The sequence below is a fragment of the Abramis brama genome (genome assembly GCF_963993115.1).
Source record: "Abramis brama genome assembly, chromosome: 17".
NCBI classification, from domain to species: Eukaryota; Metazoa; Chordata; class Actinopteri; order Cypriniformes; family Leuciscidae; genus Abramis; species Abramis brama.
Window position 1 is genome coordinate 18122351 of NC_139979.1, and position 20975 is coordinate 18143325.

Genomic DNA, 20975 nt, shown 5'->3' on the forward strand with positions numbered 1-20975 from the left:
CAACTACATAAAAATAAACTTTAAAGCATCAAAAACATGAAATTATTTTTTAAGAGAGACATATGTTGTTGATCTGTTTTTATTATTATGAAAATATTACATTCATCAGAGCAAGTGACTTGAACCACTATTTTGCTGCAAATAGCCATTGAAATTGGTTTTGAATCTATAAAATTGTCAAAAAACTAAAAAAAAGTTCTTAGTATTAGGACACCTCTCTATGATTTTACGTAACCAGATGTATACACCAAGTCTAATACATACGGATGAAGGGTTGTTCGGATCATTCCCCCCGTTTGTTTTAGCATATGTTCCTCATTTTCATGTCACCTGTGTTTGTCAGTCACAAAAAAAGGTGTGCTTTGAAGGACGGAGGATAAAGTATGCTGTCATTGGTGGAGAATGCAGCATGTGGGCGGGACATAGATGAACGGCAAGCGCTGATTGGCGGAAAACTTTACAGACAGAAGCCGTCTCCAAGACAAAACTGCACACTGGAGTTTGCATGCAACTTTGCACAAGAGACGAGAAAGTGGTGGATATTTAACCTGTATTAAAGACGGAAAGGTGCCTCAGAGTTACCAGGTATGGTTCTGTTTGATACTTTTAGACATTTTTCATATTTAACCAAACTCACATTTGTGAAACCCGTTTGCTTGTTGTTTCTGTATTTCCGGCATGTGCATGTATGTAAAGTGCGCCTCGGACATTTGCTTGAGGGTTTTACTGAACACTCCCATTTTGACAGCTGTCTCTGCTTAAAATATACGTGTAACATACAAACACACAGAGAACATACTATGGCGTGCAGTATAGTATTCATGACGCATGAAAGTAATAGTTGTGCGGATGTTTTCATATCGTCGAGATGTGTCCTTGTATGGGCATTTTATTTAGGATGAGGTGATGGGAGAGATAAGACTGACAGACGAACTGATGAAGCTTTTCCTTTCAAATCTGGGCTAACATGGTTAAACTCAGGGATAATCTAACAGTTCAAACATTTACTATGGTCCATGGTACTCATATTTTCCACAAAATGCCATAGTACAGTTATTGTTACTTCTGTAAAATGATAAGTAATCAGTAATTGTTATTATTCATAATTACAGAGTATAATTACTTTGTAATTGTATTACATTAATATTTTAAGAAGCATGTGAAAGCTAAGCTTTTGTCTGTGAACTTAAATGTGATATTAAATAAATACTTTACAAAAATAATGTATTATACTATTTATAATTATTTATATATCATTTATATAAATATTAAATATCAGTATTTTCAATTTTGTCACAGAATTCTCTGATAAAACCAGTTCAGGTGCACTTTGTGCTGCTTTCTGTGTTATTTTTAGCTGTTACCATCTATTTCAGACATTCTTCCATATCCTCAACAACTCTCATGGCTCATGGCTACATTGAAAAAAAAAAAAACTCTCATGGGAGTCACATTATTAGCAGACCCAAATTACTGTGAAAGGAAAAAGATCCTTATTAAAGAGTGAAGTGTGTCACAAAGTGGTTCGACTGTGGTTAGGCCTCTTTCATTTTTTAAATTTGCATTGAAGATTCACCATTTTGGCTTAACAGGCTCCCATTCTTGCTTAGTCTTTGCCAGATCTTAAAGTTCAGATCTACTGAATATTCATGAGATTTAGCACAAATGGAAAATGTTTGAATAAGTTTCTGTAAATGATTGTTAGACTTTGGCCCACTTGGAAAAGTAGCACACATCAGTCTTGGTTTTCTCACTGGTATTCTGGTAGTGACAGTAGGTCCATTGCTTTGTTTTGTCGGTGCTTTCAGCAGGAGTATAACTCCACCATTCTCTTCTTGCATTAATGCCTTTAGCGCTGTTTCTCTTGACATCCTTAGTTACACAGTTCTGTGCCAAGATATTTGCCAGCAAGGGAACCGGTGGTGCAACCAATGGGAAAACACAAGGATAATACTAATGAAGTGAAAACTCTTTCACTGCATCTTCAGCTTTTCACTGTTTCCTTTCCTACTTTTTTCACTCATAGAGGCCTGTAGTGGAGTCACCGTCCTCATTGAACTCGCTCACCACCATCTCTGTTATATAAACGTTGTTCATTTGGGGTTACGTGACTAATGTGCACAGACAGCATTCGTGATGTATGCAAAACAGTAGTATAATACATGTTCAAAGTCCTGTACATGTCCTTTAAGTATGTTATTGTTTTGGACTCATGCAATGAAACTCAACACATATTACAGTTAACCCTTAAATTTTATTATATTGTCTGTTGATTTGTCACAGGAATAGAGCTGATGACTTTCTGAAGTGTTTAAGAACACTTACTGTGTGTTTTGCAGTTGCTGGACGGAGCCGCTAGGGGGCGATGTCTGAAAACAGCAACAGTGCCAGTGGCAACAGCTGGACTCTTCTTACCCCAGGGGTAAAGGTGCGTTTCAGTGTCAGAAGCAGGGGCGGAAGTCTCTGAGGTTGGAAAATTATCATGTTGTTGCATGTCTTGATACAAGGGTCAGTGACGTTACGTTGAATCTATTGGTTTATTCGAAAATAAAATGCAAATCATACATGCAGTGACCTTAAAGCTACAATATGTAATTTTTTTTGCCGCTAGGGGTCGCTAACCTCTTACAATAACAATAACAAAGGCGTAGGTTGATGACGCAGTTATAAGCGGAATCTTGGAACTTGTCGTCATGCCGATGGATCTAATAATGTTTATGGATGAGTGAAAACATTTATGTTTTTTAACATGACTGTGGCATGAAGCAGGTCGTGATTGCTAATGAGAGACAGATATCAGCACCACACACAAGTCCCGCGGATATAAAGGAATGAGGACATTTCATTATACCGAACTACCGACAAGTGCTGAATTACTATTCATACAGGTCAGTTTATTCGACGAATGAAACTAGTGAGGTAACGCAGCGCTGTTTCACTTGGTCTACACTATCACACTAAATTGCATTTGAGTGTGTTGAAAGTTATAATGTTATTTTATGTTTTAGTTTGTTGGCTATATGAGACTAGCAGTAAGTTACATCAACATTAGAATAACATACTGATCATATTCTAACATTTCATCATGTTGAGATATATAACATTGATTCGTTTTATGTACATTTGTACATGCAAGAGTGGCGTCCCGCTCAAGTCGTGACTCATGAAGCTCTGTCAAGTCGAAGTTAGTCGCGGACGTGGAGCTCTCGGCATCTCGAAAACGCCACGCTGATATTGATCCTCGTTTTATTTCTCTTTTTGTCCCAAAGTCTGCTTGCCATGGTTACTATGGCAGTACAAGCGGAAACCAGGGATAACGTGGATATTACGTCATTGACAGGCGACAAGTTACAAGGGACGTGACAAGTTTCACTATTTAAAATTGTGAATTTCTCTGAATTTACAAATTCTTGGAAACATTTAGCATATTGTAAGCACACAATTGAAAGAAATGTATAACACTGTGCAAGTGGTTTTTGGATATTTTGATACAAAATTCTTACATATTGTACCCTTAAATACACTGATGATTATGTTTTTCGTTTCTGAGTTAATATTAATGGGTATGTATTGTGGTGTGACCTTAATTACTATTAAATTATGAATGAATAACTCATGACATTAATAATAATAATAATAATAATTATTATTATTATTATTATTAATATTATACCTTTACATTGAAAATTTGATTTAAAAACATTTAGAAAATTATTCAGTACATATTCCTATTTGGAAAATACTGTATGTTATTATTACTTGGTCACACCACATGATTTTTTTTTTTAGAATCATTAAATTTAATAATTTCTTGAAAATTGTATGAAAGTTATTTGAAAATCAAATAAATCCAACATGGGGAAGAAAAAAATTCAGACCTTATTTTTAAACTAGATTTTTTTTAATCTTTATCATGGACACTCTTAAAGGAATAGTTCACTTAAAAATTTAAATTCAGTCATCATTTACTCGCCCTCAATTTGTTTCAAACCTGTATGCATTTCTGTCTTCTGCTGAAAGCAAAGGAAGATATTTTGAAGAATGTCGGCAACCAGACAGTTGATGGGCCCCATTGTCTTTCATAGTAGGAAAATAAAATACTATGGAAGTCAATGGGGTCCATCAACTGTTTGGTTGCCGAAGAAATTCAATAAATGATGACAGAATTTTCATTTTGAAGTGAACTATTCCTTTAATTTCACTGACCCACAACCCCATTACTCTCGTTGTAGGATATTGTGTCAAGACAATGCTAAAATTATAGAGATTAGGTTTGTTTGACAGACACACTTTTCATGTACAGGAGTCTGGAGCTGAGAATGTGGGTCCGGTAGCTGAAGGTCATAAGGTCGAGGGGCAGCTTTCAAAAGCACCTGAGCCCTCATCGGAGACCAACAGTGACCTGGAGAAGCGCTCCTCTGAAGCATCTGCTCACCAGCCAGAGACAGAGACATCATCACAGTTGCAGTCTGACCCAGCTCTCACCCATGGGTCAGAGCAAGCTCAGGAAACTCAGGTGTCCTTCCTTGAATAAATGTTTCAGATGATCTCAAATCCTGATGGCCATAACAAATTTTACTATGACTTTTAGGTCACCCAAAAATGAAATTTCGGTCATTTCCTCATGCGCTTTTCCTATTCCTTTAATGTCAAATAGTAACAGAATTTTGTTGATCTACCAAATGTTTGCCAGGTAACGTCTACAGAGACGAATGATGGTCGGGCCCAGCTGAATGCAGCACATGTCAATGAAGACCCCAGCTCTGTCAGTGCCACTGTTGAGGACGTCAGCTCCTGGACCCCTGACCATGAGGAACGAGAGGCCCTTACAGGTCACTCGGAGAGCCCAGTTTCTCCTGCCACTGATGTTGATTCATTCTCTGACTCATATACTCACATAGGTCCTACCTCTGGATCAAGTCCACTTCCTGCTTCAGTTTGTCAGGAAAGAGAGTCTCTGAGGAAAACTGAAGGTGAGTTATATACAACATAAACGGTAGTGCCACATACTTTTTCCTCAGTGTATTTATATTTGATGTCTCTATGTTTTGTGGACATTTTAAAGTGTTGTTGGTGGTCAAAACGGACCTAAACTACAGTTGGCAGGTCTGATATGGAATGATGATGGACTTGCATGATGACTGGTGGCAGCTTGACAGCTTGATTTCTGTTTAATGTTGTTCTTTATATATACAGCATTTCAACTCTGATTACATTTTGGATGCATCATTGTCTATGCTTTTTCCCTCTGGTTTAAGTGAATGTTTGCTTGTTCCTGCATCCTGAAAACATTACAGACTTCATCCTGTATTTATTGCCCAAATCTTTTTAAATGGTCTAAGATGGTGCATCAGTGTTTGTCTTTAGTTTATTCAATTTATGGTCTTTATAAGTCATTTGAAGGAAGGTATAAGGCTCCAGCAAAATCATTGTAGGACTTCGGCTGTGATGCTTTAAGCAGCTTGTGTAACACAACATACAGTACACTACCGTTCAAACGGTTGTTTTTGAAAGAAGTTTTTTTTATACTCCCCAAGGCTGCATTTATTACAGTAAAAATAGTAATATTGTGAAATATTATTACAATTTAAAATGATTCTTTTCTATTGTAATACATTTTAAATTGTAGTTTATTCCTGTGATGTCAAAGCAGATTTTTTTGCATCATTTGTTATCATTAGTTGATGTATTAACTAGCATGATCTAACAATGAGCAAATCATTTGTTACAGTATTTATTCATCTTTGTTAATGTTAGTTAATAAAAATACAGTTGTTCACAGTGCATTAACTAATGTTAACAAAAACAACTTTTGGTCTTAATAATGTATTAGTAGATGTTTAAATTAACATAAACAAAAAATGTACAATCCTTCTATAGCATTTATTAATCTTAGTTAATGTTAACTAAAGTAGGTAACTAATGAAACATTATTGTAAAGTGTTACTGTACCTCATTGATGATTTGCTTTTTAAGATCCTTAAAAAAATTTATTTTCAAGATCCTTTGATAGAAAGGAAGTTCTAAAGAACTATTTATTTGAAACAGAAATTTGAAATATTATGTCTTTACTGTCACTTATGATAGATTTAATGGATCCCTGCTGAATAAAAGTATTAATTTCTTTCCAAAAAAATCTTACTGCCTCCCCTTTTAAACGGTATTGTAAATGTATGATAATCTTGTTTGGAAATGCTTCAGTATGGCGTGTTTTAGTCGTCTTGCTAATGTGCAGTGACTGAAGCTGCAGACCAGACTGATGCAGTTCCAGAAATAGAGCCTTAGTCTCAGTACATGAGTAGAGCCTCGATTCACCAGACATCCCTAACCCTACAATCAGAGGACAGTGAATGGTTAATCACACGTTCCAGGGCAAAAAAAAGGATGTTCATGTCCTACTTGTGCAAATAACGTTAGCTGTTTTACACACACATATGAAACATCCATAAAGGCCCCCCTAAACTATTTAAAAAAAAAAAACAGAGACATGGCTGCTGTACTAACCAGCTGTAAAAAGATTGCTTTTTTTGTTCGTTTTTTTTTGTGTGTGTTTAGAAAAAATCATGTTTTTAATATCTACTGAATATAATCATATGCCCTGTTTTTGTGTAGAGTCTAAAGGAGTGTTGGAAACAAGCAGGAAGGAGGGGGATGGTTTACGAGAGAGAAAAATCTCCCACCTGGGCTCTTTGGACAAGACCGAGACAGAGGATGATGAAGAGGGAGAGGAGGAAGACTTTCAGCCCCCTCAAAGAGAAGAGGAAACCGTCTTTTCCTTGAACAAGTGCATCCTTGCATCTGTCATTCTTCTAGGACTAGGAACCATTTTTTTCTCGGGTGAGCATGAGGCTCCTGTTTTCACACTTTTGGTCTAAAGATTGCTGTATTCTCTGGATTCATTATAAATGCAGTACCTAGCATGTTCAGATAATCAAATAATAATAATATTTTTAATATACTTATTAAGGCCAGTTCACACCGCATGGACAAACGCCAACATACACGTTTGTTGGGTTTTGTTGGATCATTGTGTTTCCCCTGTTGGCGTTGGTCGGGGTTTGTTTTCACCTGACTGAACATGATCAATCAGCGCATGTCGGTGTCTGTTGGGGCAGTGTGAACGTGACAGTTATTTTTCAGAAAATTCTAAATCCAATGGCCGACTTGTTTGTCTGTGTTTGTTGCCGTTTGTCTGTGCGGTGTGAATTGGCCTTTAGAAACGTATTTAATTACCATATTCAGCACTAAAATTTTAAATAAAATGTATCATTGCAAATTATATATTATCAGCATAACAATTTGAGTGAGTTAAAAAAATCATAAAACTAAATGTGAATGTGAATCCTTTTTTTTTTTTTTATCCCATAAATTGGATCATCTAGTAAAAACGTTGCTGCAGTTATTAGTTGTCAATCACTAGAGACGTCTACATGAACTACATACTTAGAAATGTGTTTGTTTGAGATAATGAAGGTCATCATTCATAAATGATGATACCACACATTCGTAATGATGGTTATAGTCAAATTCTCCAAAGACTCCTAGACAAACTGATATTGAATATGGTTTCATAAAAGGGGTCATGTGACCAAAATGTACCAATGCAGTGGCCTAAATCAGATAGTGAATTTGAATATGTTCCTGTGTCTGAGACTGAGGTGTGTTGTTCCACAGGTGTTCTCATGGACCTGGATGATGGTAGGAAGAGAGAGCGTGTGTGCGTGTGTGTGTGTGCGTGCCTGGTATTCCCTACATTATTGGGACCAACCAGGATAGTAATACCACTAAATTTTGACCTTATGGGGAAATTTTTTGGTCCCCATTAGGAAAGCAGCTTATAAATCATACTAAATTAAGTGTTTTGAAAAGGTAAAAATGCAGAAGGTTTTCTGTAATGGGTAGGCTTATGGGTATGGTTGGTGTGAGGGGACAGAATATACAGTTTGTACAGTATAAAAACCATTATGTCTATGGGAAGTCCCCATAAAACATGGAAACCTGTGTGTGTGCGTGTGTGTGTGTGTGTGTGTGTGTCTGAATTGAACTTAAAGATAATTTAGATCAAAGTACTTTGCTGTTGAATGGTTGCTGCTTTTGTGCTATAATGAATATGCGCTATATATAAACCACTGGTTCTCAACCTTTTTGACTCCAAGGCTCCCTCATCAGATTAAGGATAAAGATTTTTTTTTTTTTTTTTTTTTTAAATGGCAAATTTCTACCTGATAAAATATTTTAGAGTTTGGCAAATCTAGAAAGCTATATATTCTTATTATGCATTAAAATGGCCATTACAGATTGTATAAATATACATAACTTTTCAATGTCTAGAAATCAGATATTTAAACTTAGGCTGCCTCGTACTGTACAGTATATACAGGTTTTACAAGCGTGAGAACCCTGGTTCCTGTAAGTCAATACAAAAAAAGATGGTTAAGCTATTATTATTATTTTGTTTTAATGATTGTTTTGTCTTATTTTCCATCATTTTAAGATATCTTGAAGCACCATAGTGTGCTCCAGCGCCCTGGTTGAGAACCACTGATACAAGCTCATTATATCTCTCACTGTATGTAACTAAATATTTTATAGCCTGAAATATTTTCAACACCTCACAAAATATTTTAATAACTGACTATATTTTTTTTATATCAGACATTTAATAAAACATTTTAATGCTTCATTACATCTAATAATAAGTGCATTATTTATTGTAATTGTATTATTTAACTTAATTTAAAATACAAAAAAAATTGTGTACTTAATATTCTTATTTTTAATAATACTTAATATGTTAAATTAAGAGTTTTTTTCTTGGCACTAAATTATGTTTCCATTTGAGGTCTCATTTTTTTACGATAATGCCTGGCAGTTGCGTTTGAAATTGTTTGTGCCGCATTTTAATATCCTGCGATGTCAGTGGATGCACAACAACTCTGAACAACTTTGAAAGATTGAAAGGCCATATCAGATTAGTGACATGAATGATGCATACATTTAGAAAACTAATCGAAATATGTAAGATTACAGATTCAATTCTGAACATTGCATGCAGTGCTGCAGCCGCATGCTTTCTGTGTGATCCTTCTATCCCTATTGTTTGAATGTTACGGCTTCATGTTACCTTCCCCATCTTCTTCACATTGACGTGTTGCTTTTTTTTTTTTACGATGATGTATTATCAAGTGAGCTTTGGTCATGTTATTTTCCTCTCAGAAGCAGACGTGGATGTTAAAGAGCTGAAGGATCCAACAAATCAGGTCAGATCATTTGCTCTTCTGTTTTATGTGTGATTTTTTCAGACCTACAATTTATATCTTAGTCAGTATTATATAGCCTTTTGAATTGTAGATGTATTTGTGTGTGATAGGAGTGGCTGAACTCTGAAGTCTCCAGAGACACGCCTGTTGATCTTCAGCCTCCAGATATTTTAAGCAAACAGACAAAGGAAGATCAGCAAATATTGTTACTACATGCACAACTTCAGGTACAGACGTGCAGATCGGCGCTAAATGAAGTCCAAAAGAAAGTCCATTTATAATGTTTCTCAAGGTTTCTTGAACCAACAACGGTTCTAATTTAGTCTTGCATGAATGTTTTTCACTTTTTCTTTGACCCTTACAAGTAAATAAGCTGTTTTTAGTGCACTACCTTTACAGTATATGTAAATTATCTCTTATTCTGTTCCTCAAGGTCTCTGGGTACAAACGCTGTTGCAATTTACTTTTGAATGATTGTTACATGCAATAAGGCTATTTCTGTATTACATCATTTTCTTTTATAATTCAAAGGAGCAGGGAATCTTTAGATTTCCAATGTATGGCCCCTTTAAAGTGTTTCAGCTGTTCACTGTTCATCATTTGCTCTATTTGTAAACTCAGCAACATCAAGATGAACTGAAAGCAGCGCAGCTTCAGGCAGAAGATGGAGAGAAAGAGCGTGTGAGGAGAGAAGAGCTGGAGAAGGAGTACCAGAGGATAAAAGGAGAACTAGACAGGCTACCTGCTCTTCAGAAGGAGCTGGAGCAAGAGAACGAGAGAATGAAAGAAGAAAATGTGAGAGCAAAGAAAGAGCTGGAGGCCCTGCCATCACTGCAGAGTGAACTGGAGCATCTGAGAGCCAAAGTTTCACAGCTCACACAGAGCACAGGTGCGGTAAACACACATGCACACACATCAGCAACGATCCATCACTGAAACGCATGTGCAATTTACAATCCAGTAGCATATGCATCTCTTTAACTTGATGCACTTCTTACAAATGCAATGCTCATGAAATATTTAATTCAACATATTACTATAAACTCCATCTTAACTCTCTTCCAGAAAGAGCAGAACCTGTTCATCCCGTTGCAGCCTCTCAAGTTCCCCCTGCTGGAGACAAAAGAGATGTACCGCCCATAGACAGACAAGACATGAAGTACAGGAAAACTTGGGACAAAAAGAGTGAGGATAAAGAACATAGCAAGGGAGACAAAGAAAGGAAAAAGAAGAAAAGTGGAAAAAAGGAGGATGACAAAGAAAGGAGCAAGAGAGGCACTGAGGGAGAACATACTAAGGAACAGAAGGACTGGAAAAAAGATAAAAGCCACCAGGAAGAAGGTAAAGCCGGGAAGAGAAAAGAGTGGATGAAGGACAAAAAACGAGGTGATGGTAAAATGGGGAAAGAAAGTGAAGACAAGATAGATTTTAAAGAGTGGGAGGAGAAAAAAGAATGGAAGGAAGATAAAAAGGGGAAGAAAGACAAACATGTAGGACAGGATGAGAGGGGAGACAAAAAGGACTGGAAGGATACTGGGAAAAAGAAAGGGAAAGAGGTAAAGGAATGGAAACCCAAAGGGGAACGGAAAGAGGACAAAGACTGGAAAAGCGATAAACAGAGTGGTGGGAATGACCATAAAGAATGGAAAGGTGAAAAGGAGTGGAGAAAGGAAAAGAGTGAGGGAAAACACAATGATAAAACAGACAAAAAACGGAAAGGAGAGAGAGAGTTTCCCAAAGAGGAAGGTGGAAAAGATATGAAGGAAAAGCATTGGAGGGAGAAAGAAAGAAAGTCAAAAGATGAAGAGTGGAAAAGAGAGGGAATAAAGGAGGAGAAAAAAAACAAGGCATTCTACCATCAAAATGAGGGGAAAAAGAGTCCTAGTCTAAAGGAGAAACAGCGGAAGGAGAAACCAGACGAGATGACCTCCCATCACCACTCCGAGCATGAGAACTACTGGAGCAAGCAGAGAGAGCGGATCCAGCACTATGACGGGCAGCGGGACACGTGCAGCGGGGTGGCCGACTGCGCTCGAGTCGAGGGACTCGCTCCTGTCGGCCTGCGGGACTTCCAAACGCTTCTCCAATCCTACATGAACAAGCTCCCGGATCCCCAGGACCAGACCTCCAGGGAAGAAGAGCTCCATAAGCTGGTGAAGGAGTTCTTCACGGATGGAGTCTTCGCTCATGATCAGATTCCGTTCAGTGAGTTCGTGGATGACGTGGGGGACATTTTAGAAGACCTGGCGGAAGGAGAAGAGAGCGACAGCGAGGGAGAGGAGAGCGAGGAAGATGATGACGATGAGATGGAGGAATTTGAAAGGGAGGCAATGGAGAAATTTGCACTTCCAGAGGAGTTGAGGAAGGTCACGAGGAAGGGAGAGCAGAAGAAAGAGAGCGGAAGAGTGAAAGGTTGAAGGTTCCTTAAGGTGATTTGGAGGTTTCCAAAAAAGATACACCTGGAAGCTATCAGGCCTGATTTCCTGCTTAATCGCGTGGAGTGTCATTTCTAAAGAGCATATTCATTTTGATCAGTAAGGCTTTGCCTTTTCTTTTAATAGATAAAGCAATACTGTAAGACCTCAGTGATGCTGGTGTCCTTCTTCACAACATGACAGCTGTTTCTGCTCACTTTTCTTTTCTTTTTTTACATGTACATAATTTGACCATTAAATAAAGACTCTTGAGTCGCCTGCTCAGTCATCTAAAGATCTGGGGCTGGATTCACGAAACTTTCTTAATAAAACTTGTAACTTTTATTTATCTCCTTAAGTTTTCAGTTTTAAGTTTAAAGTTCTTTTGAAAAAACTGACGAAGAATTAAAATTTTTGAAAAATGTAACACAAAATCTTAAATGTCATCTTCAAATTATGATATAGACTACACAGATGTTTAACAGATTAATTGGACCGTTCAAATATTATAATATTAAGCATTATAATACTAGATACAGAATACATATTACTACTATATTTTACTTTTATAATCTAGCATTCTTGTAAATTTGTTGGATGTTTGTTTTAGATTAAAAAACCTTGTTATCAGTGGAGAAAGAGACAGAAAACCCTTTTAGAGATGATGAGGTGCTTGCTACTTCAAAAAATTAATAGATTTATCTGTAAGATTTATTGTAATATCTTTGTTGTTTTATGTTAGTATACAATCAAAGTCAAATCATTTTATCATTAAAATGATTGATATTTTATCAAGATATTCCTGAATCCAGCTCCAGGAAAACACGATGACAGGGAACGATGTCAGGAACTGAGTTTTTTGGGACTGATCTACTGTTATGGCACATCAGGTTTATGTTTAAGACCTGGCACATTTCGCACAAATATAATATTTGTCATAAGAATGAATATTCATCAGAAGAATGTAGTTCAGTGTTGAGTGTGAGAGTTACAGTCAAAGCTCGTTTGTAATAATATTCTTATTTTGTCTATCTTTTAAAGTAGTCATGTAACTATCCATTTGCATTTTAAGATCATACTTGACTTAAACACTGTACAGATATTAAATAGAGTTGTGCTGATAGACTGTTGGAGTTTTATTAATGCTCATAATGTTTGTTATGCTCTGCTTTTTTAAAGTCTTTAAATTATTTTGTTTGTCATTAGGGTTAGGACTCTTGACCCATTGTTTCTGATTTGTTTAAGAGTTTCACTGTTATTTATACATTTTAATGGAGGATACCTTTAGTAAATAACATGCCTGTATTATCTGTAATTGTTAAAAAGTGTTGCTATAGCCAACAAAAATATAAGCAAATCCTTAGTTTTATGTAATGCAGTAAGGTGAGTGAAGGTTTGTCATTTTAAGGTGTGTAATATGTGTTTTTGATCTGAATCATATTGCAGTTGTGTCAAACTGTATGCTGTTCAGGCAAAACTGCTTGCACATTTACAGCTTTCACAGACCCTTGCTTTTTTGAACTGTCCAATGCAAAAACTCAAGTACACTTAACTACTTAAAGGCAGCGTGTCACAGACCACTAAATTGTAACAAAAAGTGCAACACAGATAACTAATAATTAATGTATTTAGCCTTTTTAAAGTTTTAATTGCTGAAGTTTAGATGGTAATGGTAGTGGGAAATGTTTTTGCTGTAAAACTGTTTACAGAATAAAGAGGTGCATACGGTTACGCATGATGTGTTTCTTTTCAGTGATTTTTATTTGCCATACGATTTGTACATTTTTAGGAAAACGTCTTAATGAGGCCTGCTACAGTGACTGTATCGCAGCTCACAGCTGGTAAAACTAACTTATCTCTTCATCACAACATCACTTTATAGTTCCTAAATAGAAAAAGGTTTTCTCAGTTCCTCGTCTGCTGCACTATATTTGAATACACAGAACCTGAATTTCTGCATGAATGTCAAATTAAATGCTTTTTTTGTTGTTGAATATTTTGTAATTATTAAATCGGAAGAAAATCAGATAATTGATAAGAAATTCATACAGAAATCAGTGTCCTTATTGAAAAAAAAAGAGTCATTTTTTTTCATCTGTATTTTACTTTTTTTCTTAAGTCAGTTTGATGGAACAGTTTAAAGAAATGTCCCATTTAAGAATAATTACAAACTGGTGGTTCCATGACAAAAAAAAAGTTACATGGCAAAGAGGCGGGGCTTAATTTTTTTTTTAAGAGTGAAAAGAGGAAGTGAGGGAAATAATAGTTCATGCAAGGTCTGAACGAGTACAGTGTGAGGTTAAAAGCTAATGAAAGAAGAGGCATAGGAACAGGTTTATTTAAAGTTGCTCTAAAATGGGTGTGACTGACTCAAATTGCTTGAGCTTCTGGTGGATATTTGCACTAGGTTTAAGTATCTGCAATGTTGTTTTTACTCTTAAAACTAAACGCTGCATAACCAGCGAGGAGCATCTCCTCAGAGACATGCCCACGAATCTGTACTGCAACCATCGACCAGGAAGGGGTCCATACACAGACTGCAATATTACAGACCTGCGCACTGATCTGTCGAAGGTAGGCTTTGAGGTTAGATCCCTTTGTATCTTCACCGATATAGCAAGCATTCCTGCCAATGCCTTTTCACACTTACCTTCTTTGGAGGTCCTTCAAATAGTAGGTGAAAGCCTTGAGAATGTTCAATCTGGTGCCTTTTCAGGACTCCCCAATCTGAAGTATCTGAGGCTGCTTATCAGTGATCGAATTTGCAGGTCCATTGCCATGGAAAGTCTTGCATTTGCCGGTTTGACTAATTTGGAGGAGTTGACACTGGAAGGTCTGAATTTAACCAACGTATCCATCAATATTTTTGATCCATTGGTTAGTGTAATCAAACTAGACATTAACAGAACTTGTTCACTGGACCTTAGTGATATTTTCTGTTATCTTCCGGTTGGAATGTCCCATCTGAAGGACCTGAATGTGATAAACAGCGGGATTTCAACGATTGAGACAAAGGAATGTCCAGGGGGATCAAAGACCTGGCCTGTGACTGTTCTTTCTGGGATTCGAAACCTTTACCTAATAGGGAACAGTATCAAAATCATTCAAGCAAACTCATTAGTTGTGTTCCAGAACCTTTCCAGCCTTTTTCTGGAGTTCACAGGCCAGTCTCTGGATAGTATTTGGGAGTCTGGGATTGGAATGGTCGGTGAGTTGAGTTTGACAGGGAAAAATTACTCAACAAACTTCAAAGATTTGTGTCATCTCGTGTCCAACCTTCATCTTCAGTCCCTCAGTCTCGTTTTTATATCAACAGACAGATTGTCTGCAAAGCACTTAAAGGATTGTGGGACAACATTGACCAAGTTATTCATCAGCAGAATGGAAATAGACTACCTGGACTTTTGTTTCTGGACAGGAAACACAGGTTTGCAAGCACTGCAGATGGCCCAAATGAAGTTGATAGAAGCACCGTTCTGTGTTGCTGTGAAAGGGACTGTGTCATCCTTAACCTCGCTAGACCTCACCGGAAATTCAATTACATATATTGCTGGAGACCAGTTTGCTTGTATGCCTCTTCTTGAGCAGCTCTTTCTCAGTGACAATGCCATAAAAACCCTACAGCTGAATGCATTTCGTGGTTTGCATCACCTCAAAATTCTCAAGCTTGACTCGAACAAGATCTCGCAGCTTACTGCAAAATATTTCAGAACCCTTCAGGCTTTGGAGGTCCTGCTTATCAATGATAACATCATTAAGACTATTGAGGACGGAACATTTCGGGACCAGCGGGAGCTTCGTGAACTGTCATTTGGTAGATTGGAGTATGTTTTTGAGTTGCATTTAAATAGGATTTTTTCTGCGTTTCCCCCGAAAATACAACGACTAAGTATTGATGTAAAATATGGAACAACTTTTTTCCTGGGAAGTACACCACAGCCCGAGGGAACGTTTCTTCTGGAGCTAAGTGGAGACAGGCTGGATTTTGTGGACTGTAATACTACTGTTTTCACAGCAGTTCGAGAGCTGAAAGTGAATTGCACATTTTTCAGATGCAAGAATGACTTCATGGCACCTTATTTCCCAAACCTGGAATCTTTTGAGTTCTTAGAAGAATCTGAAAAAGCACGTCTCAGTTACACTAAAATAAATACACTGCACCGTCTCAAGCGTCTCAAGCTCACCGACTTGAACTTTAATTATACAGAAGCTGGAAGTGTCTTCAGGAACCTAACGCAACTCCAAACCTTGGTGCTTGTAAACTGCCATCTCAGCTTCCTGACCGAATGTATGTTTCAAGACCTGACGTCTCTGCAGCTGTTGCGTCTCTACAGCGACAGTCCTCTGGTCTTGATTGATGGTATGTTTGAAGTTTTGCCAGTGCTAACAGCGTTTGTTCTTGACAGAGTGGATTTCCAGTGCAGTTGTGAAAATGGCTGGATTCTTGATTGGGCGGAGAGCACGGAAAAAGTCCAGGTTATCAACTTGCAGAAGCAGAATTGTGTATGGCACTATAAGAAACTCAACTTCTTGGCGACCATGAAGAAGCTGTGTCAGACTGATTTACAGTACATTTGCTATGTAGCCACAGCTGGCAGCGTTTGTCTTCTGCTGTCGGCAGCTGTTGGATATCGCTTTGCTCGCTGGCCTTCCTTAGTCCTCTTCTTCCGCCTGAGAGGATGGGTGGAGAGAAGGTTTGGTAGGCAGTGGCATAGGAGGAGGAGAAGAGTCGAGGAGATCGAGGAGATGCAGTACGATGCCTTTGTGTCTTTCTGTAGCCGAGATGAGGCCTGGGCTCTGGGAGAGTTGGTTCCTCGGCTGGAGGAACAAGGGAACCCGAGACTGAGGCTCTGTTTGCACAACAGAGACTTTGAGGTGAGGTTATAAATGAAATTATGTGATCTTCTGAATTGAAATGCAATACAAAAAAGTTGTTGAGGGACCTGCTTTTAATAAGCATTAACAGTTTATCCATCTCCAAGATTTAGTCTCACTTTGAAAATAAAAATAAAAATAATATTGTGCAACATCTTGTAGGTGGGTAAAAATATCATGGACAACATCACCGAGAGTATCTACAGCAGTCAGTGCACTGTGTGTTTGATCAGCCGCCTCTATCTGCGTAGTGACTGGTGCAGTCTGGAGATGCGAGTGGCCACAAACAGGCTGCTGGAAGAGCAGAAATACAGACTCATCCTCATCTTCCTCGAACACATCTCTCCTTTTGAGCTATCTGCTTTCCATCGGTAAGAAGGGGAAGACGGAAGATGCCCCTTTAAGAACAATGTGCGAAACTGCAACATATTTAGAGATTAGTTTAGGAAGTACAGGGTGACAATGGATCAGCCAATATACACTCAAAAGTTTGAGGTCCATAAAAAGGAAATTGGTAACACTTAACAAAAAGTGTTGAAAAAGTCTCATTTGTTAACATTAGTTAATGCATTAACATGAACTAACAATGAGCAATATATTTGTTACAGTATTTTTTGTTACTCTCATCCTTCCCTCACACTTTGTGACAAATCCTTCCCTCACAGGTCAAAACGACCGGAAGGCCTTAAAATTATACTTAATTTCATTTTGATAATATTTTTTTCTCTGTTTTAATGCAAATATTTTGGAGATTTTTTATTTATCACTGTTTACCTTTAAATTACTATTTGTTCATTTGTTTATTACTATTTTGTCAATAAAATATTAAATGAATAATAATTTAAGCACATTCTTCACATTCTTTCAACTTAAATTCAAAATAAAACAATTTCGTGCATAACCCTTTTAATTCAGCTCATAGTATCTTACATTTGGTGTCTTTGCCGACCTCTTGTGGAAAAAATAATATAACATGATATTTCATGACCCTTGCCACTAGATGGCCTTATAGCTTTTGTACTGAAGCATTCTTCGCATTCCATTCATTCCTAAGGCCAAGGAGGTCAAAATGATCCGTGAGGGAAGAATTTGTTATTTTTTTAAATTTCAAACACAAAACTCCTAACTAATATTTACTAATGAAACCTTATTGTAAACTGTTACCTTAAATTAATAATTTTATCCAACAATAACACATTAAATTGACCAAAAATTACAGTATAAAGAAAAAAAATATTAAAAAAAAATGCTGTTTCTATTTGTCAAAAAATCTTGGAAAAAAACATATCATGGTTTCCACAAAAATATCACAGCTCACCAGTTTTCAACATTGATAATAAGAAAGCAGCAAATTTCTTGAGCGGCAAATCAGAATGATTTCTGAAGGAAAATTCAGGTTTGCAATCACAGGAATAAATTACATTTAAAAAAAAAAACATTTATTATGTAATAATTGTAATAATATTTTTGTTTGTTTTTTGTTGTTTTTTTAAATAAATGCAGCCTTGGTGAGCATAAAATATTTTTTTCAGAAACATAAAAAATCTTACCGACCCCGAACTTTTGAACGTATTATTAGGATAAACTTATCATAGCTGGCATCTCATTTATTTATTTTTATTTTTTGCAATATATTTGCCAATCATTGAATATGATTAAACTAATTTAACTAATTTATTTATTTGAAAAGAGCTGTTAATAATGTAAATCAAATATTGCATGTAAATTTGCATTTTGGCAATTTAACTGTCAAATTTACTAAAGTTGAAAAGTTTAATTTAATAATAGCATAATAATTCAGTAAATGTTTTGAGATAAGTTTTAGTATTTATGGTCAAGAGGAAAATGCAAGGTGGGGAGGACATCTTACACCATCTTACTCCGTTGTTTCTTATTTTATGTATTTCTTTAAAATAGACACATTTTCACATGTTATAAATTGTATTGTCACTACTTTCCATAGTTTGGCCAGACTGATGAGATCCCGCACATATCTGGACTGGCCAGAGGATGAAGCTGACAGAGTGCACTTCTGGGATCGTTTAAGGAGGAATATTGCAGAAGAAGACACAGTGAGATCATGAATATGACAAACATATTAACTGAAGCTTCAAAAAATAATCATGTTACAGGTGTTAAAAACTATATTTGAAATAATATCTTAATTGTTTTACAGGAAGCTTCTTGAAACTACACTGTTAAACATCTGGTGCGTTCCTACTTGTTATGTTGTCATGTCATGTTATGCTTATCAGTGCTAATACATGAGTATATTGAGCTTGATATATGGAGTATATGAAGTTGTTGATTCATGCTTTTTTAAAGGTGTCACTGTATGATTCTAATCCTGACTTAATTATAAATTTAATAAAATGAATAAATTGCTCTTATCACAATCTTTTTCATCAATGTCTGCACATAAATTTACATTCTACACAGAGTGCAGCTTTCGCAAGTTACAACGGAAGAGATAGTCTTGCAAATGACGGTACCGCTTTACAATAAGGTTCATTAATTAACATTAGTTAATGTATTAACTAACATTAACTAAATATCAGCAATACATTTGTTACAGTATTTATTATTCTTTGTTAATATTAGTTAATAAAAGTACAGCTGTTTGTTCATATTAGTTCACAATGCATTAACTAATGTTAACAAATACAACCTTTGATTTTAATAATGTATTAGTATCACTTAAAGCTGTTTTCCTCATCTGTGCCATTATACTTAATCTTGCTTTTATAAATATCTAGGAGGAAAGACAGAGATAGGGTAGGAAAAACATGTTTGAGTTCATAAACACTCAAGTGCAAAACCACATTGTATATGGTGCTAAAAGTTATTTCAGCATAGAAAACATGTTTCAGTTCCAATTATGAATGTTCGTTTAAACTCTTAAAATAAAAGGTTCCAAAAGGGGGTTTTCTCATTGATGCCATAGAAGAACCATTCCGGGTTCCCTAAAGAACCTTTCAGTGAACAGTTCTTAAAATAACCTTTTTTTTTTTTTTTTTTGCTTAGTGTGAAGAGCATTTTAATAATCTAAAGAGCCTTTTTTCCACAATAAACAACCTTTTGTGCAATGGAAAGGTTTCTTGGATGTTAAGGGTTCTTCCAAATAAATAACCTTTTGTTAAGAGTGTATATTCATTTTTACACCAGTCAAAAAATGCTTGAAATTAGTTTTTTTTAGACAAACATAAATTGTACCTATGAATGAATTTCTTTACAGAGCTTCAGTTTAATTTTTTCATTTTTGTAAATCTGACAATGCCTTCTTTCAAACACTAAAGGGCGCTGTTACACAGAGAGTTTTTATGGGGACTTTCCATAGACATAATGGTCTTTTAAAACGCATATTCTATCTACTCTACTCCTAACCTACCCATCAAAGAAAACTTTCTGCATTTTTACATTTTCAAAATACATCACTTTATATAATTTATGAGCTGTTTTCCTCATGGGTTCAAAAACATGGACAAGGATTTTGGATATTGCCACACACACTCTCACTCACTCACACACAGAGAGAGATGGTTTAAATAATCTGAATAAGCACAGAATTGGCATGTTAACATAGGTCAGTTTTAAGTCTTTACATCAGTGACATTTTAGATGAGATTTACAAAACCACATGTGCTTGTTGAAACATCAACAGCTGTCTTTGTTTAATTGCCACTTAACTGATCAGTCTCAGCTCTGTGCAGCAAATAACACAAACACATAACTATCTCAAGCTGTTCAGAGCCCTAGTGTAGCCGGAATGCATTCCTGCATCAGAATCACTGTCAACATAGAAACCCCTAATCAATCAGTCGATCGTTGTCATGATGTCACCACTGATTGAAGCTAATCTACAAACCAGTTCTGAAACCATCAATCTCTTGAGATGTTCTTTTCACATCTGCGCTTGCACAATACATTTATTTCTGAAGATACGCCTATGAAGTTGAGCAACCTTCTATACTACCTTGACAACTGGTAGAAAATATGAACTAAACTAATGCCTAATAAAATATACATAAAAGATTACCTTCAAAAATATATTTACAGGTTATGTTATATGATTATTACTACTATTATTTCATTTTTGCAATTCCAATGCGATACAGCTCATATAGAGGTAGGATTAAGATCTGGGCGTGCCCTGCTTTACAACATGTGCTACTCGTGGTTTTAACACAGCATTTTCTGCCTGATACAGTGATAGATTTTACTTTTATGCCTTTCAAGATTTATCTTGATCCCAAAATACAACCCATGGTGCTACCCGTGATTTAGAATGGTGGTAGTAAGCCAGATATCCTAATATGTGTTTTCTAACTGTAAGAAGTGCTACCCATGTTATATTAAAGATCTTATACTGGGAAAAAAAATTTTTTTTATAGGTTAACCTATACTATTCTGAGCAGATACAGAAGGT

At 36.3% G+C, this 20975-nt stretch overlaps 2 protein-coding genes across 4 annotated transcripts; both read left to right on the plus strand.

Moving 5' to 3' along the window:
• The first annotated feature begins 450 nt into the window (after nt 1-450).
• pbxip1b (pre-B-cell leukemia homeobox interacting protein 1b) lies at nt 451-13405 on the plus strand. Of its 2 annotated transcripts, XM_084087987.1 has the most exons (10): nt 451-585; nt 2340-2428; nt 4304-4516; nt 4694-4973; nt 6613-6837; nt 7675-7698; nt 9217-9260; nt 9371-9487; nt 9882-10149; nt 10326-13405. In XM_084087987.1, exons 2-10 carry the CDS (start codon nt 2366-2368, stop codon nt 11675-11677), a joined length of 2586 nt encoding a protein of 861 aa, XP_083944113.1. In that variant the 5' UTR covers nt 451-585; nt 2340-2365; the 3' UTR covers nt 11678-13405. The 2 variants fall into 2 exon arrangements, with proteins under 2 accessions (XP_083944113.1, XP_083944114.1); XM_084087988.1 differs by lacking the exon at nt 7675-7698.
• Nucleotides 13406-13962: 557 nt separating this feature from the next.
• On the plus strand, nt 13963-18939 carry LOC311067408 (toll-like receptor 12). 2 transcript variants are annotated; one of them, XM_084089246.1, is made up of 4 exons: nt 13963-16549; nt 16712-16920; nt 18513-18621; nt 18726-18939. In XM_084089246.1, exons 1-4 carry the CDS (start codon nt 14030-14032, stop codon nt 18735-18737), a joined length of 2850 nt encoding a protein of 949 aa, XP_083945372.1. In that variant the 5' UTR covers nt 13963-14029; the 3' UTR covers nt 18738-18939. The 2 variants fall into 2 exon arrangements, with proteins under 2 accessions (XP_083945372.1, XP_083945373.1); XM_084089247.1 differs by having other exon boundaries at nt 14117-14248; nt 14391-16549; nt 18513-18939.
• Nucleotides 18940-20975: the final 2036 nt, after the last annotated feature.